At 41.4% G+C, this 15,552-nt stretch overlaps 1 protein-coding gene across 1 annotated transcript in view; it reads right to left on the bottom strand.

The window, feature by feature from the left end:
* SLC9A2 (solute carrier family 9 member A2) overlaps window positions 1-15,552 on the bottom strand; it is a 34,594-nt gene that overhangs the window by 4,226 nt on the left and 14,816 nt on the right. Inside the window, exons 4-11 of the mRNA XM_076359881.1 lie at window positions 11,418-11,635; window positions 9,863-10,065; window positions 6,946-7,035; window positions 5,549-5,619; window positions 3,887-4,048; window positions 3,202-3,298; window positions 2,168-2,299; window positions 169-259 (exon numbers count right to left, since the gene is read on the bottom strand). Coding sequence (XP_076215996.1) covers window positions 169-259; window positions 2,168-2,299; window positions 3,202-3,298; window positions 3,887-4,048; window positions 5,549-5,619; window positions 6,946-7,035; window positions 9,863-10,065; window positions 11,418-11,635 — 1,064 coding nt within the window. The remainder of the gene's footprint in view (window positions 1-168; window positions 260-2,167; window positions 2,300-3,201; window positions 3,299-3,886; window positions 4,049-5,548; window positions 5,620-6,945; window positions 7,036-9,862; window positions 10,066-11,417; window positions 11,636-15,552) is intronic.

The following is a 15,552-nucleotide window of genomic DNA, read 5'->3' as shown; positions in this document are numbered from 1 at the left end:
TGCTATGAAGATATTAACTCTAGAATGAAAGCATGTGAATATAAAACATTTAATATTTATTTGAAAATTAGTATGCTGATTTCTCTATATCATCCCTAAAAAAAATTTCCTTCTACGTAGGCAAAATGACTGCAGCACAGTAAGAGGCAGCAGAAAATTTGTCATTACCTCTGGAAGATGTTTTATTTCTCACTCGTAGTTTCTCTGGGAGTTTAGTGTTTTTAGGAAGTGAAAGGAATCTTTTTGTATTTGCAGCAGCCTGTGCAAAGAAATATAAGAAATGTTAGGTTACCGCAGACTGAAGTACTTGCATAATGTATGTTAACATACACGACTGAGGCTTGAACGGGTTTATGTAGCTAAAGGGCTAGAGAACAGTTTGGGATTAGCTAATACGTGATCTTTTACTACATACTCCAGTTAACGCTTATGGCTGGTTGAGGTCTGTGCTAACTAAGGTAAAGACTGAGTAATCTCAAGCAGCTTAATCAAAGCAAAGCCTAGTGATATGCCCTCTAAGATCAAAAGTTAATAAATGTACGCTCTCTGACCTCAACCCTACCTGTACAGGTTTTCCTAAGGAAGGCAAACGCTGCAAGCACGGCATCACTTCATGCAACTCCAGTTTGGAACTTTTTATTAGTCAGCTGCAAAAATTTGGTTGTGACTGAAGCTCAGGCACAGAACTAATCTGTATTCTGATCCTGCAAGTGCTTTATACATATAAATGACTTTATACAGTTGACTAGTCACACTGAAGTTGATGGGGAAGTTAGGCACCAGCGTGATCATTTACCAGTTCAGGGCATAAAATCCTTCTTTTCCCAGGACTAAGCTCTGAAGGCCCTGGGTGCAGAGCACACCTCATACTTCCTGGAACATGAGAGGTACTTTCCAGGACAGGTTGCTTTTTTTTTAAATTCAGAAATTTCTCGAGAGTGTCCTTTCTTACATTTGTTACGAAGATTTTTTAACACCTTTACAGTCTACCAGCTCTCCCCTGCTTGTACCATTCATTGTTGTACACTCAAAGGGAACCTGAAAGGAAATTTATTTTCTGTGAGTCATTCTTCCTCTTCAGATATTGTTGTGCTGCTCAGGACCACTATGCTTCCCTCTGTGGTGGATTTATCCAAGGATAATTATTTTTGAAATTACAGCCTGTGCATTTTAAAAAGCTGTCAGATACCCTGTTTCTCTCCCTGCCCCAAAAATGTCTCAGTCCTGCTGAGTGTCTTCATTACTCCACCTAGTAAATCATTTATTGGTATGACAAAGACAACATATGTAACTGTGGTTGAGAGGGAAAAAATAATTCAGGAACAGACTTATTGTCACAATTAACACCACAGTAGCCCTGGTAATGATCACAAATGAGATATAGCACTTATTGGAGATGTCATTCCAGCCTCAGCTGCTGAAGGACAACTGTATCAATGAAGACAACAGTCACTAAGTATTCCTGTAACATGAAAATACATATTTATAGGATGGTTAATTTCCCTGATACCTAAAATGGGAAGATGATCTGGGGGATCAGCGTCCCTGCTGAATTAGTGTGCTCCATTCAAATATGGTCTGAAGTGTACAGTGAAGGTATTGCAGGATTGCCTCAGAGAGCCAAATATTATCATGCCACAGCATTTCTTGTAGGTGGAGAGGGTTTTCCTATTCTGTGTCAAAACCTGAAGTCCTGACTGCATTTTATGAATACTAAGAGAGCCCACAACATTTTTCAAATGAAGAGCTCACTCTGACTGACGTGATTAAAAGTTCTCTTTCCCATATTTTGGAGCATACTGTAAGTAGTTTGTCTACCTCAAAGTCATTTTCGACCTCGATCATCCATGCTTCATCAAAATACTGATAGAGAATACTGACCATCCCTTAGAAGTACGCTGTGTACAGAGCCTGTTCAGCTCCTCTGAGATAAAATTATGGCAGCAGATCCCACTCCCATATCACATTCTACAAGACTGAAGCTTGCTGAAGGGGTCGACACAAATTAAGGGGCCCATGTGTGCAACTCAAGGTGTAACTGTGACACTGTATGTGCAGTTGTCTTCCAAATTTAGGATTTATTTTTTCTGCATTTCCGAAGATTTTTTTCTGCATGACATTTGGCTACAAAGAACTGCTTTCTACGAAACAACCAAAATGCAAGTACCGGTCTTTCTCTTGACAGGCTGTTCGTTTTCCTCAGGCTCTCCCTAAGGCTGTGCCGGCGACGGATCAGAATTTCTTTGGCCTGCTTTTCATTTGCATCTGCAGCCAGGCTATGTCGGTTATATGACATTGTCTGAAATATAAAAGCAGTGGTCACATTCTGAAAAGCATAATGTCAAATGTGTTGAACTATATGCATGGTGCAAAACCGGCTTTTTGCTTTAATGTTTTAATAAGCATCATAAATCCTTGTGAACAAAATCATATTGCAGATGATTAAGAACAAGAACAGTAATTATACCAGCATTTTTTTAGTCATCTGCTTCACAAGCACCTGTTTGGTTTGTTGGGTTTTTTTAACCTGCTGATATTTATAATGAAAGAGAAATTGGAAAAACTGGCTTAATACAGTGTTTAGCCCCACATTATACTAGCTCAGTCAATATGTCAATAGACAACGCACATTTGAAAGCGGTAAGACGAGTCACCTAGGGGGAAGTCATTTTTACCTCCAGCAAGCTGAAGCTTGCTCCACTTCTGAATGTTTTTCAAGGGCTCAGGCGTTCAAACTACTAAGCCACAGGAGGGTAAATGTGAAATGTCCTTTTGCTTTCATTTCAGTATTTTTCCAGCTCATCACCTCTGCTCTTAATAAAAACAACTTCACAACTGGAGGCAAATGGGAAATCTAATCCCATATCATGAAGTGACCAAAATACTGATATAAGTGGACAGTGTTGGGTTGAATTTGCACCTATGATCCTTTTTAAATAATGTAAGTACATTGCAGGTAATATGACAAAAACATTAAGCTTTATCAATAGTATAAGATCATGTAAGCTATTTACATAAAGGAGTATGAATATGTGGCTGTACGTATGATAGGACATGGATTCATAGGCAAAAGAAGTAAATAACAGCATTAATTATTATGCTATAGTACAGCAGATGTACTAGCCCAAAGATATGTCAGGAAGGTAATCAGTATATTCAAAGAGTAGTGGGATATTTAAGTATGCAAAATTTCATCCTTACTCGATGTCGTATTTGGTAGAGATTCTTTGTTAATATTTCCCGCATGTTTTCCATTTCAGTGGGAGAAAGCGGCTTTATCTTTCCTTCATGATATTCACTGTGGCAGGATAAAAAAAGGAAAATAGAGGACAGAGAGAGAGACGAAGAATGTTTTTATTTTTATGATTGGGAATTACATTTGAATTATTTCCTTTGTTAGACTTGGAAACAACCTTTCAAAACATCCGAGGAACAGATGAAAACATAGCATGTAGGAATGAAATCTTGATCTCATTTGAGTCAGTGGTAAGGCTCAAAACTCAGTCTCCAAAATTTGATATAAATTACATTAAATTGTAAATTTGATTAAGGTACTTTTCCAAATGCCCCTCAGGCTTCCCCATAGCTATTTGCAGCAGATGGGCAGGCACTGGTTCAAATCCAGCTCCGCTCTACATGGCAAATCAGTGTTCCTGTGAGCAGATGCCCTTGTAAAACTACACGCTCCGGACGAGCACAGCTCACCGAGCGCTTCATGTGTGAGCTGCAAGCAAAACGTTCTTGTTTCACATACCCTTGCTGTTCAGGTGACATTTGGACATAAAGTGTCCTAAGTCAAAGTGATTATCCTGCCTACAGACTGGACTGTGAAATAAATTACATGACCCGGCCAAAATCCTCGGCCACACTGGCATCGCTTGCTTACCTGAGGGACACCGACGATGGCACCTTGCTTATCATTCCGCTCTCTGCCATCTCAATGGCATGTTTGATTTCCAGCTTCTTGTATAAAGAAACAATGCTGGACTTGGGCTGGTTCTCCCGGATTAGAAGTCTTCGCAGGTATTTATTGTCAAACTTTTTAAACCTGTACGTGAGGCAAACCAACCCAACCAGTCAATTTTTACTGTGCATAGTTAAGGAAAGCCAATATACTGTAGCTAATGCAACGGTGAAGGAGTTTATTCCCTGGGAAGGTGTCTGTTCATATTAACAACCTACTGCTGAGTGTCATAAAAAAGGGTCAAGTTCATCTTTGATTCAGATAGATAGTCTTAACCTGTATTTTGGTTAATACATTAATGGACAGTCTCCCTAGCAGCTTTTAACTTTTAGGTATTTTGTGTTATTAGACAATATTATTTTTAATTCTCCATTTTCAATGAGACAGAGAACACTAAATATTTACTGTAATAACAAACAAAAGGTCTAAATTTGCACCGACTGCTTTTTCTTTGAAATTTTAGCCTGCTCTTGTAAAACTTTGGAAATTCTCCCTTCCTCTAAAGCAACTGCAACCCTCCTGGATGCTTAGTGAAAAAATATTGATTACAGCTGGGGTGATTTTGTTTGTCAGATAATATTTTGCCCTCTGGCCATTCCGAAATTATTCTTGAATTTGGGTCAAAAATGTTTCTGAAGGTCATGAAGAGGTGGGACCCTCCTTTGCTCTGTAATCTGTTAATTAAAGATCTCACACAGACTGGAGGAGAACCAGGCTGAGTAAAGGAAATTTGTACCCATGTCATACAGTCAGGAGAGTGTTCTCACTGCCATGCCCTCAAGTCATTTGGAGAGGGCTCTTCTCAGCCCTTCCTGCTGGTGCTATTCCTCTTTGTAGAAAACAAATGCTTGTTGGAGCAGTGACTAGAAGGCGGGTGAGCAATGCCCACGCTTTGGGTCTAAAGGATTTGAGTGTAAAAGAGTGTGCTTCTGAGAAAAGGGAGTTAGATCCAAACCAATGATGATGATTTCAACCCAAACTATTCTATGGTTCTATGATTCAGCAGCTAAACCGAAAACATGAATTATTCAGGTATTGCCAGTGGTAATCTTCTTAACTGACACTAAGTCTTAAATAATACCATCAAGAACTGTGGAGCTGCCTGCCATTAGGATCTCTCATGCACCTCATGCCAGCTAGTGCCTTGATCTTTCTAGAGAAAGTCCCAAAGCTTTTGTATGTTTCGCATCAAATAGGGAACTAACCCCTCACTTAACACCACAGAGATGTGCAATTTGCAGGAGGAAAGGCGGATGGGATGAAAGGCTCAGCAGACATACAGGAAATGCTCTGAAACAGTCAGAAACAGGGAGAGGACACGCACCCTCCGAAGGTACAATCCTGTACCCTGGGATCAGAGGGCTGCTTTTCCTCCCAGCTGGAGATTTTGTTCTACTTGCTTGTGGTTTAGTAAAAAGACATTGTTTTGCTGCTTTCCCTTTGTAACCCACACGTTCTAAAAACAACCATCCGCTTTCAAGAATAAAATGCTGAAAACGAAATCTGATGCCCAACAGCCTTCATTTGTTGCTGCTGAGCCAGTTTAGCCTCTCCTGTATAATAAAAGTTAAATGACATTCTTACTTATCTCTCCAAAAGTTGTGACCCCAGTGTCCACACACATCTTCAATTCCAGTCTTCACGTGGTCAAAGAACTAAAGGGGAAACGTTGGTTCGTTACATAAACTTATAGACATCACTTGGCTTGCCCTTAGATATTATTAGTTTCTAACTTACTTCAAAACAGAAAAATCTAGTCAGAATTCAGGTCGATGCTTCAGTTTAACTAAATGCAGTCTAACTAAACTCAGAGCCAGACTCTGTTTTGTTCCCCTGGAGCTTCCTTAGCTCACAGCCCCAAAAGGACAGAAGTTAGTTGCTAATTTCCTCAACATCAGTCTTGCTCAGCTCCTGCCTGAATCTGGAGGTAACTTTTTCCCCCATATTTTCATTTCTTTTAAGATCCCTAACCACTTAGGGCTATGCCTGGGACTTCTCCAGGGACTTCCCCAGGCCTGACAGTGAACCAGGTATGACTGCAGAGGAGAGAGCCTGAGTGGGCAGCAGCTCCCCGCGTCAGCACTGGCCCCTCAGGATGCACAGGACAGAGCTGAGATACCCAGCATCAGGTCCTGAGCTCCTGTTTTAGGGGACTGTGGTCTAGACTCACCTCAAAGCGTCCTGAGCACCTAATATTAGAAACACACTCTTCCGCAGTCTATTATGAATTATGAAAGAGTGAATCAGTTCAGCCAAGATCTCACTCGATCTCCAGAGGCAGCTCGTTTGCTCTTAATTCAAGTACCATAGTAGGGGTCTCTCAAATTCAGGGGGGAATCCTGGTAGGTATGTCCAAAGGATAAGCTCTAAAAGGACGGACTTTTAGATGCCTAGATTGACTTCTTTGCTGAATGTGGCCCTTCTTATTCCTCATTTTTAGAATTTCAAACCACCTGCCACAGGCATGCTGCAAGGAGAAATACATTCAAGAATACACATGGCTAATAAACTGCAATAATTAGACACACACGTACCAAATACAAATCCATAAAGAAGCTGATGATGTGAGAGTTAAGTAAGTTTAAGAGCGTGTTTAGGGGGAGTTTGCATTTGTTTAATTAGACTAAGTCAAATGCAATGTAATGTAATTAAATTGACAAAGCTTTCCTAATGTAGCCAAGTTCTAAAATAACACGTATCTCATATGTGAAACAAACTACAGAAAGTTAATTTACCTCAAGAGGTGAACAATTAAGAAAGTGAAGATTCCAAAATAATGATATGTAATAATGCTAGTTTTGATAATTGCCAAAGGTTAAATATAAGCTTTACAGTTCTTGTGCTTATAACAGCTATCAAAAAGAAATCTAAAAGAGTGTGTATCTCTGTAATAATGTATGCTGAACCCTTGTCTTACTGAAAGCCATTAGGAATTTCATCTATATCAGGGTTTCATCTATGACACTGAAGCTGCAACATACCCTGTTATAAATTTCTTCACTGACAGCAGGCTGCTTTTTATTTGACCTTTTGACATCAAGAAACTCCACCAGTGGGCGAATTGTTATTCCCTGTGAAGAAAAACAAAAAAAGGGCAAATAGTTCTGGGGTTTTTTCCGTAAACATAAAGAAAAAACAAAGCCTTTTGGTCTTTTCCATCTCTGTCAGAGCATTGAAAATGGCTGTGGATACCTTTTTAGCTCTGGATACCCTTTCACCTTCCTAACCCCAAAATCCAGCCTGACACAATAATTATAATAGTGAATTCACTCTTGTGATTAGCAGGTGTCGCACTTAGCTATGAAGTCCCTGTCTGCACACAGGCTCCACTAACGCAACAGAAGGAAGGAAGGGTATTTCTAGAGCTAAGCGGTCCAAGAGGGGCAACCTGACAAACCCCACCAGGAATACGTCAATTATCCCATCCATAGTATTTTTAAACTTTTTTTCAGTTCTGTTATGTATTAGAAAACCCCTCACCTGTTTTCTGAATTAACAAACAGATCCCCCGTCATACCAAAGCAAACATATAAAGTCCTCTTTTTTAGTGATTACTTCCAAAACAGATACTCAAAGATGTGTCAACAGTAGCACTAAAACTGCTATTTACGACCCGTAACACGAAGACTTTTTGTAAATACATGTCCTTGCCTGACTATTCTCAGTGAAAGAACAAAAAGTTTTGGCTATCCCAGAATGGTATCATGGTTTTGAACAATTATTTGTGGAAGAATTGGCATAATTTGTTTATTTGTATAGGCGCACTGGCACAGGGGAGAGGAATGAATCTCTCATGGTGTTGAGATCAGTCCCTACTATCCCAGACAACCAGGTCACGTATTTCTTTTCGTAAATGAATCGAGTTTTATCTTAAAAGTAGTTAGGTTTCTTTGCCCCATTGCTCATACTGGAACACTCATCCTGAACCTCATTGTTCTGGTAATTAGAAAGCTGCTTCTTAATTGCATCATGGTCACTTTGTACCACTTTGTTCTTGTGCCAACATTTGTCTTTTTAGTTAAACAGTGTTCCTCCTTCTCTGGTGTTCACTCCCTCATATACAGAGTAATTATATTCCCTCTTCTCCTTCATTTTACTAAGGCCAAGGCATCCTGGTCTCCTTTCACAAGACAGGCTTACCAGTCCCGTGATCACTCTAGAACATGACACTATTCTCTGATGGAAATACCTGTCTCAGTATGTCTTAAGATCAGATTTGCCTTTCTTCTGTCCCCACTGCAAAGATGGCTTAAACTCTACCCTGTTATCAACTAGTACACCTGTGTCTTTTTCCCTTTCTATTTTTTTCCAGCTGAAAGGATCCCATTTCATAAGAGAAATCCCTAGTAAGAAAGTCCTAGCAAGAACACGTTTGCACTTACTACTGTCAAATTTCATTCATTATGTTTCTATCATATTGGCCCCCAGTTATTCTCTTCTTTCTACATGACATCCCATCTCGCTGTCACCCTGAGAACACCTTCCAAAGCCTGTCATCAAGAAATGTCAGCAACAAAAAACTCCTACATTTATGTGCCACGGTCAATAACGAGAATATTAAACAAAACCATCCCCAGGAACCATGCTTGAGGAATTCCCTTAATAGCATCTCATCAGCCTGTTATCTGACCAGGGTGCTTGAACGCTGGAGTAGGTCCCCAGAGAGGCTGGGGAATCTCCATCCATAGAGGTATTCAGAACTCAACTGGACATGGCCCTGAGCAACATGATCGAGCTTTGAAGGTGGCCTTGCTTTGGGCACAGGGTTGGACTAGAGACCCCCAGAGGTCCTTTCTGACCCAAAGGACCATAAGCTTCTATTTCCCTTTATAGGAGAAACTGTCAGCTCCTTCCTCATTCAGTTTACAGTCATCCTAATGTCAATCTAAACCTCAGTTTAACGAGTAGTTAAGCTAACAATCTCCTATGTAGCCCCCTTCCCCAAAGATTTTACAATAGTCCAGTTAGATGAGATTACTCTAGAACATAAATTGCCTTATCAAAGAATGATACCAGGTTTCCCTTTGGTAAACCATGTTGCATTTCATAACACATTCCATTTACCTCCATATTTTAAATTATTCTGTCCCTCAAAATCAGTTTTCACAGTTTACACGCTAAGGTCGACTAACTGACCTCCAGCTGCTCCAGCCACCTCTTCCCCTTTCCCAAGCATGAGCACAGATACTTGCTACTTCCAATGGCACCTTTATTCATGCAAAAGGCAGGCTAAATTTTTTTTTTTCCCCACAGACCTGAAATTCCATGTACTAGCCTCTCACATCTCTCTCACCGCTCTGGATAATGACTAGCCAGACATGTTTATTTGAAGGGCTTAGCCTCCTCTACATTTTGCTGGTTTCAGTCACTTCCCTCACTCTTGGTCACTCTAGGCCTCCATAGCCAGGTTGACACCAGAGACAAGTTCTTCACGTTCTTCCGCACACCTGGTGCTTTTGGATGGATGTCCAGCTGGTTGGCAGCATGACTGTCTAACACCCAGACTCAAACACTCCAGTTCACCTCTCAGTGCCCTCACTGTCTTCCATCCCCTGCTCACTGTGCGCCATATCCAACACCGAACTCCTGAGTAAATGCACAACTTTAAATATTCTAACAAGGAATTAGTGCTGGGGCTGTACCCAGATTATCTTTTATCTCTACTCCAACCTCGCTGGGTCTTAAATGCTTAATACTACTTACATGTTAGCATAAGTACTTAATATCTGGCATACTTTTGCTACCTGTCTGCGGTCTGCATAGCATTGTTTTTTAAACTATGACCATGGAGAGTACCTTCAAGTATGTTCCTTCCAGTAAGTTAGGACATTTGTTTTTCTACCCACTGCTTATTTACAGCCTGTCTGAGAAAGAAGTCCAGAAGAGGAAAGGCATTACCTGAATGAAAACGGTAAAGAATATCACCACGATAACAGCAGTGATGAACAATTTCTTCCTGGGAAACACAGCAGGAGGAAGCAGAAATACAAGTGAAAAACAAATAGCTCCTCGGAGGCCTCCATAGGCAATAATAAATTGGTCCTTAAAAGTGAGAGGAATTGTCCGGAACATATTAATGATCTGAGTCAGAACAAAAACACCTGAGGGAAAAAAACAGAAATACCAAGAGGAGGGAAAAAAAGGGAAATTAAATTACACAGAAATCCCCCACAATGCTGATATTTGTTTTAAAACACTTTTATTTGCTTCTTACCTATACTGAAGAAATGAAATGTTACTTAGCAGCTTGAAAAACACATGGAAGAAAAATTTAAAATGCTGAAGGAGCATCATTTTAAACATATTTAGTGAGCTAACCACCTCAGGTCAGCTGGATTTAGAACCTGAAGCAGCTAATTGATCTCCACAAGACAGCTATCTGCTAGACTCTGCACCTCTAGAACAGCAATAATTCTCTGTGTTAGTATAGACCAAGACTCCTAATTTTTTTTTAATAGGATTTGAGGTGCTTTTGAACACTTTGGCTTGTCACCTCCATCAATCCGTGCTTTGAATCCTGCAAACTCCTATTCACTCACTTAATTTTACTTGCACGGACAGGAAGAATGCAGGACTGGGGATGGAGGGAGAAGATGCCAGTGCATGCTGATGTACCGAAGGCAAAGGGTCCAGGGATGTGGTGGACTGGAGTAAAGGTGTAAAGGCAAAGGTGAAGGGAGCAAGCACGGGGGCCAGGAGCTGTGGGGCAGTCAGGCTGCTTGGCTGCTTTTCAGCATAAAATATTAATTGTGGGGTTGCAGGCGCAGGAGGGAAAATAGTCCAGATTTCTGCACTGGAGGTAGACTCAGGAGCTGGAAGTAGGGGTGCAGAGGCAGATCAGAGCATGAGCTGCCTTTAGACATGGAAGGACCGAATCATTACAGATGAAATGGGGGTGAGGGGCAGGTTTAAGACCTACGAGCCTGACCTGCACTTAGGTCTCAAGGTAAAAGAAAAAGAGCTAGCACTGCAAACTCAGGAGGCATCAAGCAGTTTCCTACAGGATTTTTTTCTTCACAATGTATACCTGAACAACACTTCAACTACAGCATTTCCTGTTTTGACGCTATTTATGCTAATGACTGGGAAAATCCCAAAGTGAGTAAACATAAATTAAAAAAAACCCCACAACCTGTTTAATTGTTCTACAACTGCTAATTCTTTTAAGCAAAATTTGCTTATTTGTAAATACATGTTTACTTAAATACATGTACTCTGATTAACAAGCAGACTGCCTCTGACTTCAGATGGGTAGGATCAGGACCAAACTGATTTTTGGGTTCCATTTTGGGGGAAGGTGGAAGCTGACCCTGCAACCTAGGACATGTTACAAATAAGAAGACCATTCTACAAGCTGATGGGACTCTGCCTAAATTTTGGCATTTCCTACTTGAAAAGAGGTAAAAAGTTTCACTTGCAAAGAATACTGACGCTTAGTCTGAGACTTGCTTACCCAGTGCCCTCCAGATTAAACAGAAAAGGAGGGTGAAGCTAACGAAGGCCCAGTTCCACTCATGGTTCTTCCCAACTGTAGACACTCCCATGAAGATGAAGATTAAGGTCTCACTGACACTGCTCAGCATCTTCATGAAATACTTTATTGTCGTATAGGATTTTTGAGAAACATTTTCTTCCACGTATTTATTCATGGTCATGGCACAAGCTGTAATTCTGAAAGGCAAACATTATCCTGTATGTCATCAGCTTGATTTTTTTTTGGCCTCTCTCATTTCTACAGAATATCTACTTTTCCATAGTCCTCTTTAAAATACAAAGCATAACTTATTCCATAACCAATCTCAAATTTATAGACTTGGTGAACCTACAGTTTTGGGCACGAGATTTTTTTCCCGCAGTGGGGAGTCTTCTGAGAAGACATCAGTATATGGAGAGTTTTGTCACATATTAAATCCACATGATCTGTGCAGGGGTCACTCAAACTCTGTGTTTTGAAAGAGGCAGAGCTGAGGAGAGCCAGAGGCATCCCTGGAAAACAGGGATTGCTGCTTCTATTGCAGCTGAGGGACATCAGACAGGATGGCAACTGCACGTCCTGGGGCAGGGCTTCCCTCCCTTCCCACCAGCAGTTGTCCCACCAAACCATTCCCCTCCTCAATGGCAGTGACAGTAGCCAGCTCCTCTTTCCAGGCAAAGTAAGCAGAAAGGCTACAGACAATTTGTCATCCTCCACCACTTTAGGCCACTGCTTGCTTTGCCTGTGCATAGGGCTGAATAGGAGAAAAACACCACCAGAAATCACACTGGTGCTGTTGCACGTTTAAAGCACCTACAAATGAATGAAATGGGCATCTCGGCTGATACATGAGCGAACAGACAGGGCTTACTGTAAGTACACCTACATATCCGTGCTCTGAGCCTGTGTTAGTAAACAGAGTTTCTTAATCAGCAGAAAGAGCAAAGAATGACATTACCGGCTGTACATCACTTGCTCAGTAGGGTTGCCCATGGTGCAGGGATGGCCGAGGACCACTCAGCTACAAAGTTTACAGGTTTAAGGATAGTTAGCAGAGCTGGCTGGAGGATAACCTCAAGGCAGTGCCTCAGTGTAGGGAAGCACAGTCTGAATTGCCTAATAATTATCAGGGTGGGCAACTAAGGCAAGATGCGTTGTGATATAGCTGTCGCTCCTGGTTCCATTATCTAGGGCAAAAACATGTCTTCTCTGATTTCCCAGTTAAAAACGTTATACGTATCCACGTATGGGTTCTCAGTCAAACCACGTACACTAAACCTCAACAGAGAGAGAGATGTGTATTTATGTTGCCTTTCTGAATCCAGCCCATGAGGACTTGTCCTACGGTTATTTATCCCAGTTCCACCAGGTTTTCAGTTTATAATTATTTTCCAACATAGGGGATATTTCTTCCTACTGAAATCTCCACGCTTCTCTCTCTCATGGAGCAAGGTGGCAGGTTTGCCAGCATCTCTTTGGAAAAAGCTGAAGAAGACTCTCCCACGTCTCATGGAGATTCCACTGCAGAAAGTCTTCTGCTGATCCTGCCTCTAAGCCAAGAGCCCCATCTCTGAACAACTCAAACATCCCTGAATGCGAGTGTAAATGGAAAGGCAGAATGAGGGAGAGCTCAGAAAAAGCTCACTGACATTATGAACACACGTCTAGGTTCTTTCTTCTAAAAGAAGGGATTAAAAAAAAAAAAATTGCAAAGCGGAAAGAGGAATCCCAGAAGCAGCAGTAACTTCCAAAGGACCTTCGCATAGTAAACTTTCTTAGCATTTTGCAAGAGGGTGTCCATAGCAGCAGCTGAGGCTGTAGTCACTGGCAGACTCTGAACATGTTTCTCCTAATTAATTAAAATTAGTTTTGTCCAGAAGTTTCCTTCTCTTACGTGGAGCCACATGGCCTGCTTTGGAGGACAATGGCCAAGATCTGAAACAGATCTCTGACCCCACCAACACATCCACATCCCCAAAGTGACTGGGCAGCATTACTTCTGAGAGGCGAATCTGGGAGGACACATGGACACTGGGAGAGGACACAGTGTACTTCGCTGACCTCTGCCAAGCAGCACAGCCCCTGCAGGCACATCAGGGTGGATAAAACCTAGGGAAGAGGGTCTGATGTGGGGACAGATGTGGTCTGATGGGGCAGGTAGTGGCTTACAAATACAGGTGGAGAGGGTTTGCTAGCAGAATAGTGCAACTAACCTGGCCTTCACCCTGCAGTTTTGTCCACCTACACTTGATGATAGAGAGGCAGATCTAGTCAGCACAAAATAAAATGGCCATTGCCATGCAAAAACTAGCTCCAATCCTAAGCAAACTCCAAGACTAAGAAGAAGGAAAACTTGACTAAAACTATCCCAGACCCCCATCTGCATTTAGTACTGACATAATTGTCAGCTGTCTCCTCATTGTCAGCTGATTTCACCATGGTCTTGAACAGAAAGATCCTCTGTAGCCCAAGAGTAGCATGCTGTCTGGGAAGCGGAGCTCATCATGGTTATGTGGGATCCACCACGGAAGAAATGATGCAGATTTCATAAGCATGCAAGCTTCCTCCCTGCAAGACTCAGTGGTTTAGGTAACATTTCTAGTTTGAGCATGTGGTTGCAACAACAGAGGTCCTGCATTTTTGCCAATACTGACAGACTGCCAATGCTCTTCACAGCTCTCCTCCTTGTTCTGATCTTACAGTTGCCCAGACTGGGGACTTGTCATAGATCCCACCATAGATCCCACAAACATATGTGCCTGCATATCTCAGGAAGAAAGTAGGAGAGGACCTGGGCCATGCATGGATTTTGTCCTGACAAGGAGTGATGACTTGGCCGGGACACACACCCAAGCCTGGAAGCTGTCAAACATTCCCAGGCTCTTCAGTTTACACATAGTTCTAGTGACTAACCTCAAAAGTATATGTGAAGAAGGGTCTCAAATCTACTTAACACCTTCACCCTCCAGAACTCTCATATTCAGTGGCAAACCAGCTCTTCACAACCCACAGGCTGCACTGACAGACCTACAAATATCTCAGGTTATGTCATGGGTCGTGACAGCTCTCCTGTGCATGCACAGCTTATCTGTACAAGTGTAACAAGTCTGATGCATCCCGGCTACTTCCAGCCGATTGCACACACGGTGGAGCTGGCAAGCGCAGGGGCAGCAAATGCAGTGTAGCAAGAATGCAGTGGGCAGGCTGCAAAACAGCCATTTCCAGACCCACGGTTGTTTCAGACTCTCAAAGCTGCAGCTTACTGCCCGAAGCATCGGGCCTGTCAGGTCTGCGTCAAAGACACAACAAAACACTCAGTACTATATATTAACCTCTTAAAATAAATAGTTTTCACGATTATAGTAATTCAGGAAAGCCCTGCAGCTTGGGGAGAGGGGAAGCATGCTCTGGACACGGTTTGTTTTTGGATCCTGAGGTAATGGAGACACCGTAAATAGATGTCTGATAAGAATCTGTCACCAGATTAATCAGGATCTTTGCAAGCTGTAACTTAAAACACGTACCATGCTTAACCACTAGAGTTTAAAGGGACAACACTCATATATATAATATTATTTTCAGTCACATTTTGCATTCATTTAATTAGTGTCAACTAATTGATGAGTTGGTTCACCAGTATAACAAATAGTGCTGTACATTATTTGTTACTCTTCAGGATAAGTAATATTCCACAGCTAATCACTGCTCACTTTATGAATCTGGTCTCTCTTCAGAATACTTATCTACATTAGAAAAAAAACTGTTGAAGTCTCTTTAATTTGAAAATGATATGGCAATATAGTGTTAGAATTTAATATAAAATCAATTTATTTAAATATGCAAGATTTTATGTACGTTATTATACTATGTTCTTCCTAAACTAAATTTTTACTGTCACCATAAGCTAAGCAAAAGCTTAGGCGTGTTTTATTTCACATTTCTTATCCACACACATTAATTCTGGCTTCCACTTCTGTGACCTGAGGTAGTTGCCTTGGTCAAGAAGGGGAGAGAAAAAACAGTTAATTGCAATTAACCTGCAACGTTCTGTGCTTCTGAAGAATAAAAGTCCCGTACAAACAGTACAGTTTCTGTCATGACTGCAATAAACTAG

Source organism: Aptenodytes patagonicus, chromosome 1, assembly GCF_965638725.1.
Source record: "Aptenodytes patagonicus chromosome 1, bAptPat1.pri.cur, whole genome shotgun sequence".
Classification (NCBI taxonomy): Eukaryota; Metazoa; Chordata; class Aves; order Sphenisciformes; family Spheniscidae; genus Aptenodytes; species Aptenodytes patagonicus.
The sequence above is the reverse complement of the archived record's forward strand: the minus strand, read 5'-3'. Positions and strand labels throughout refer to the sequence as shown.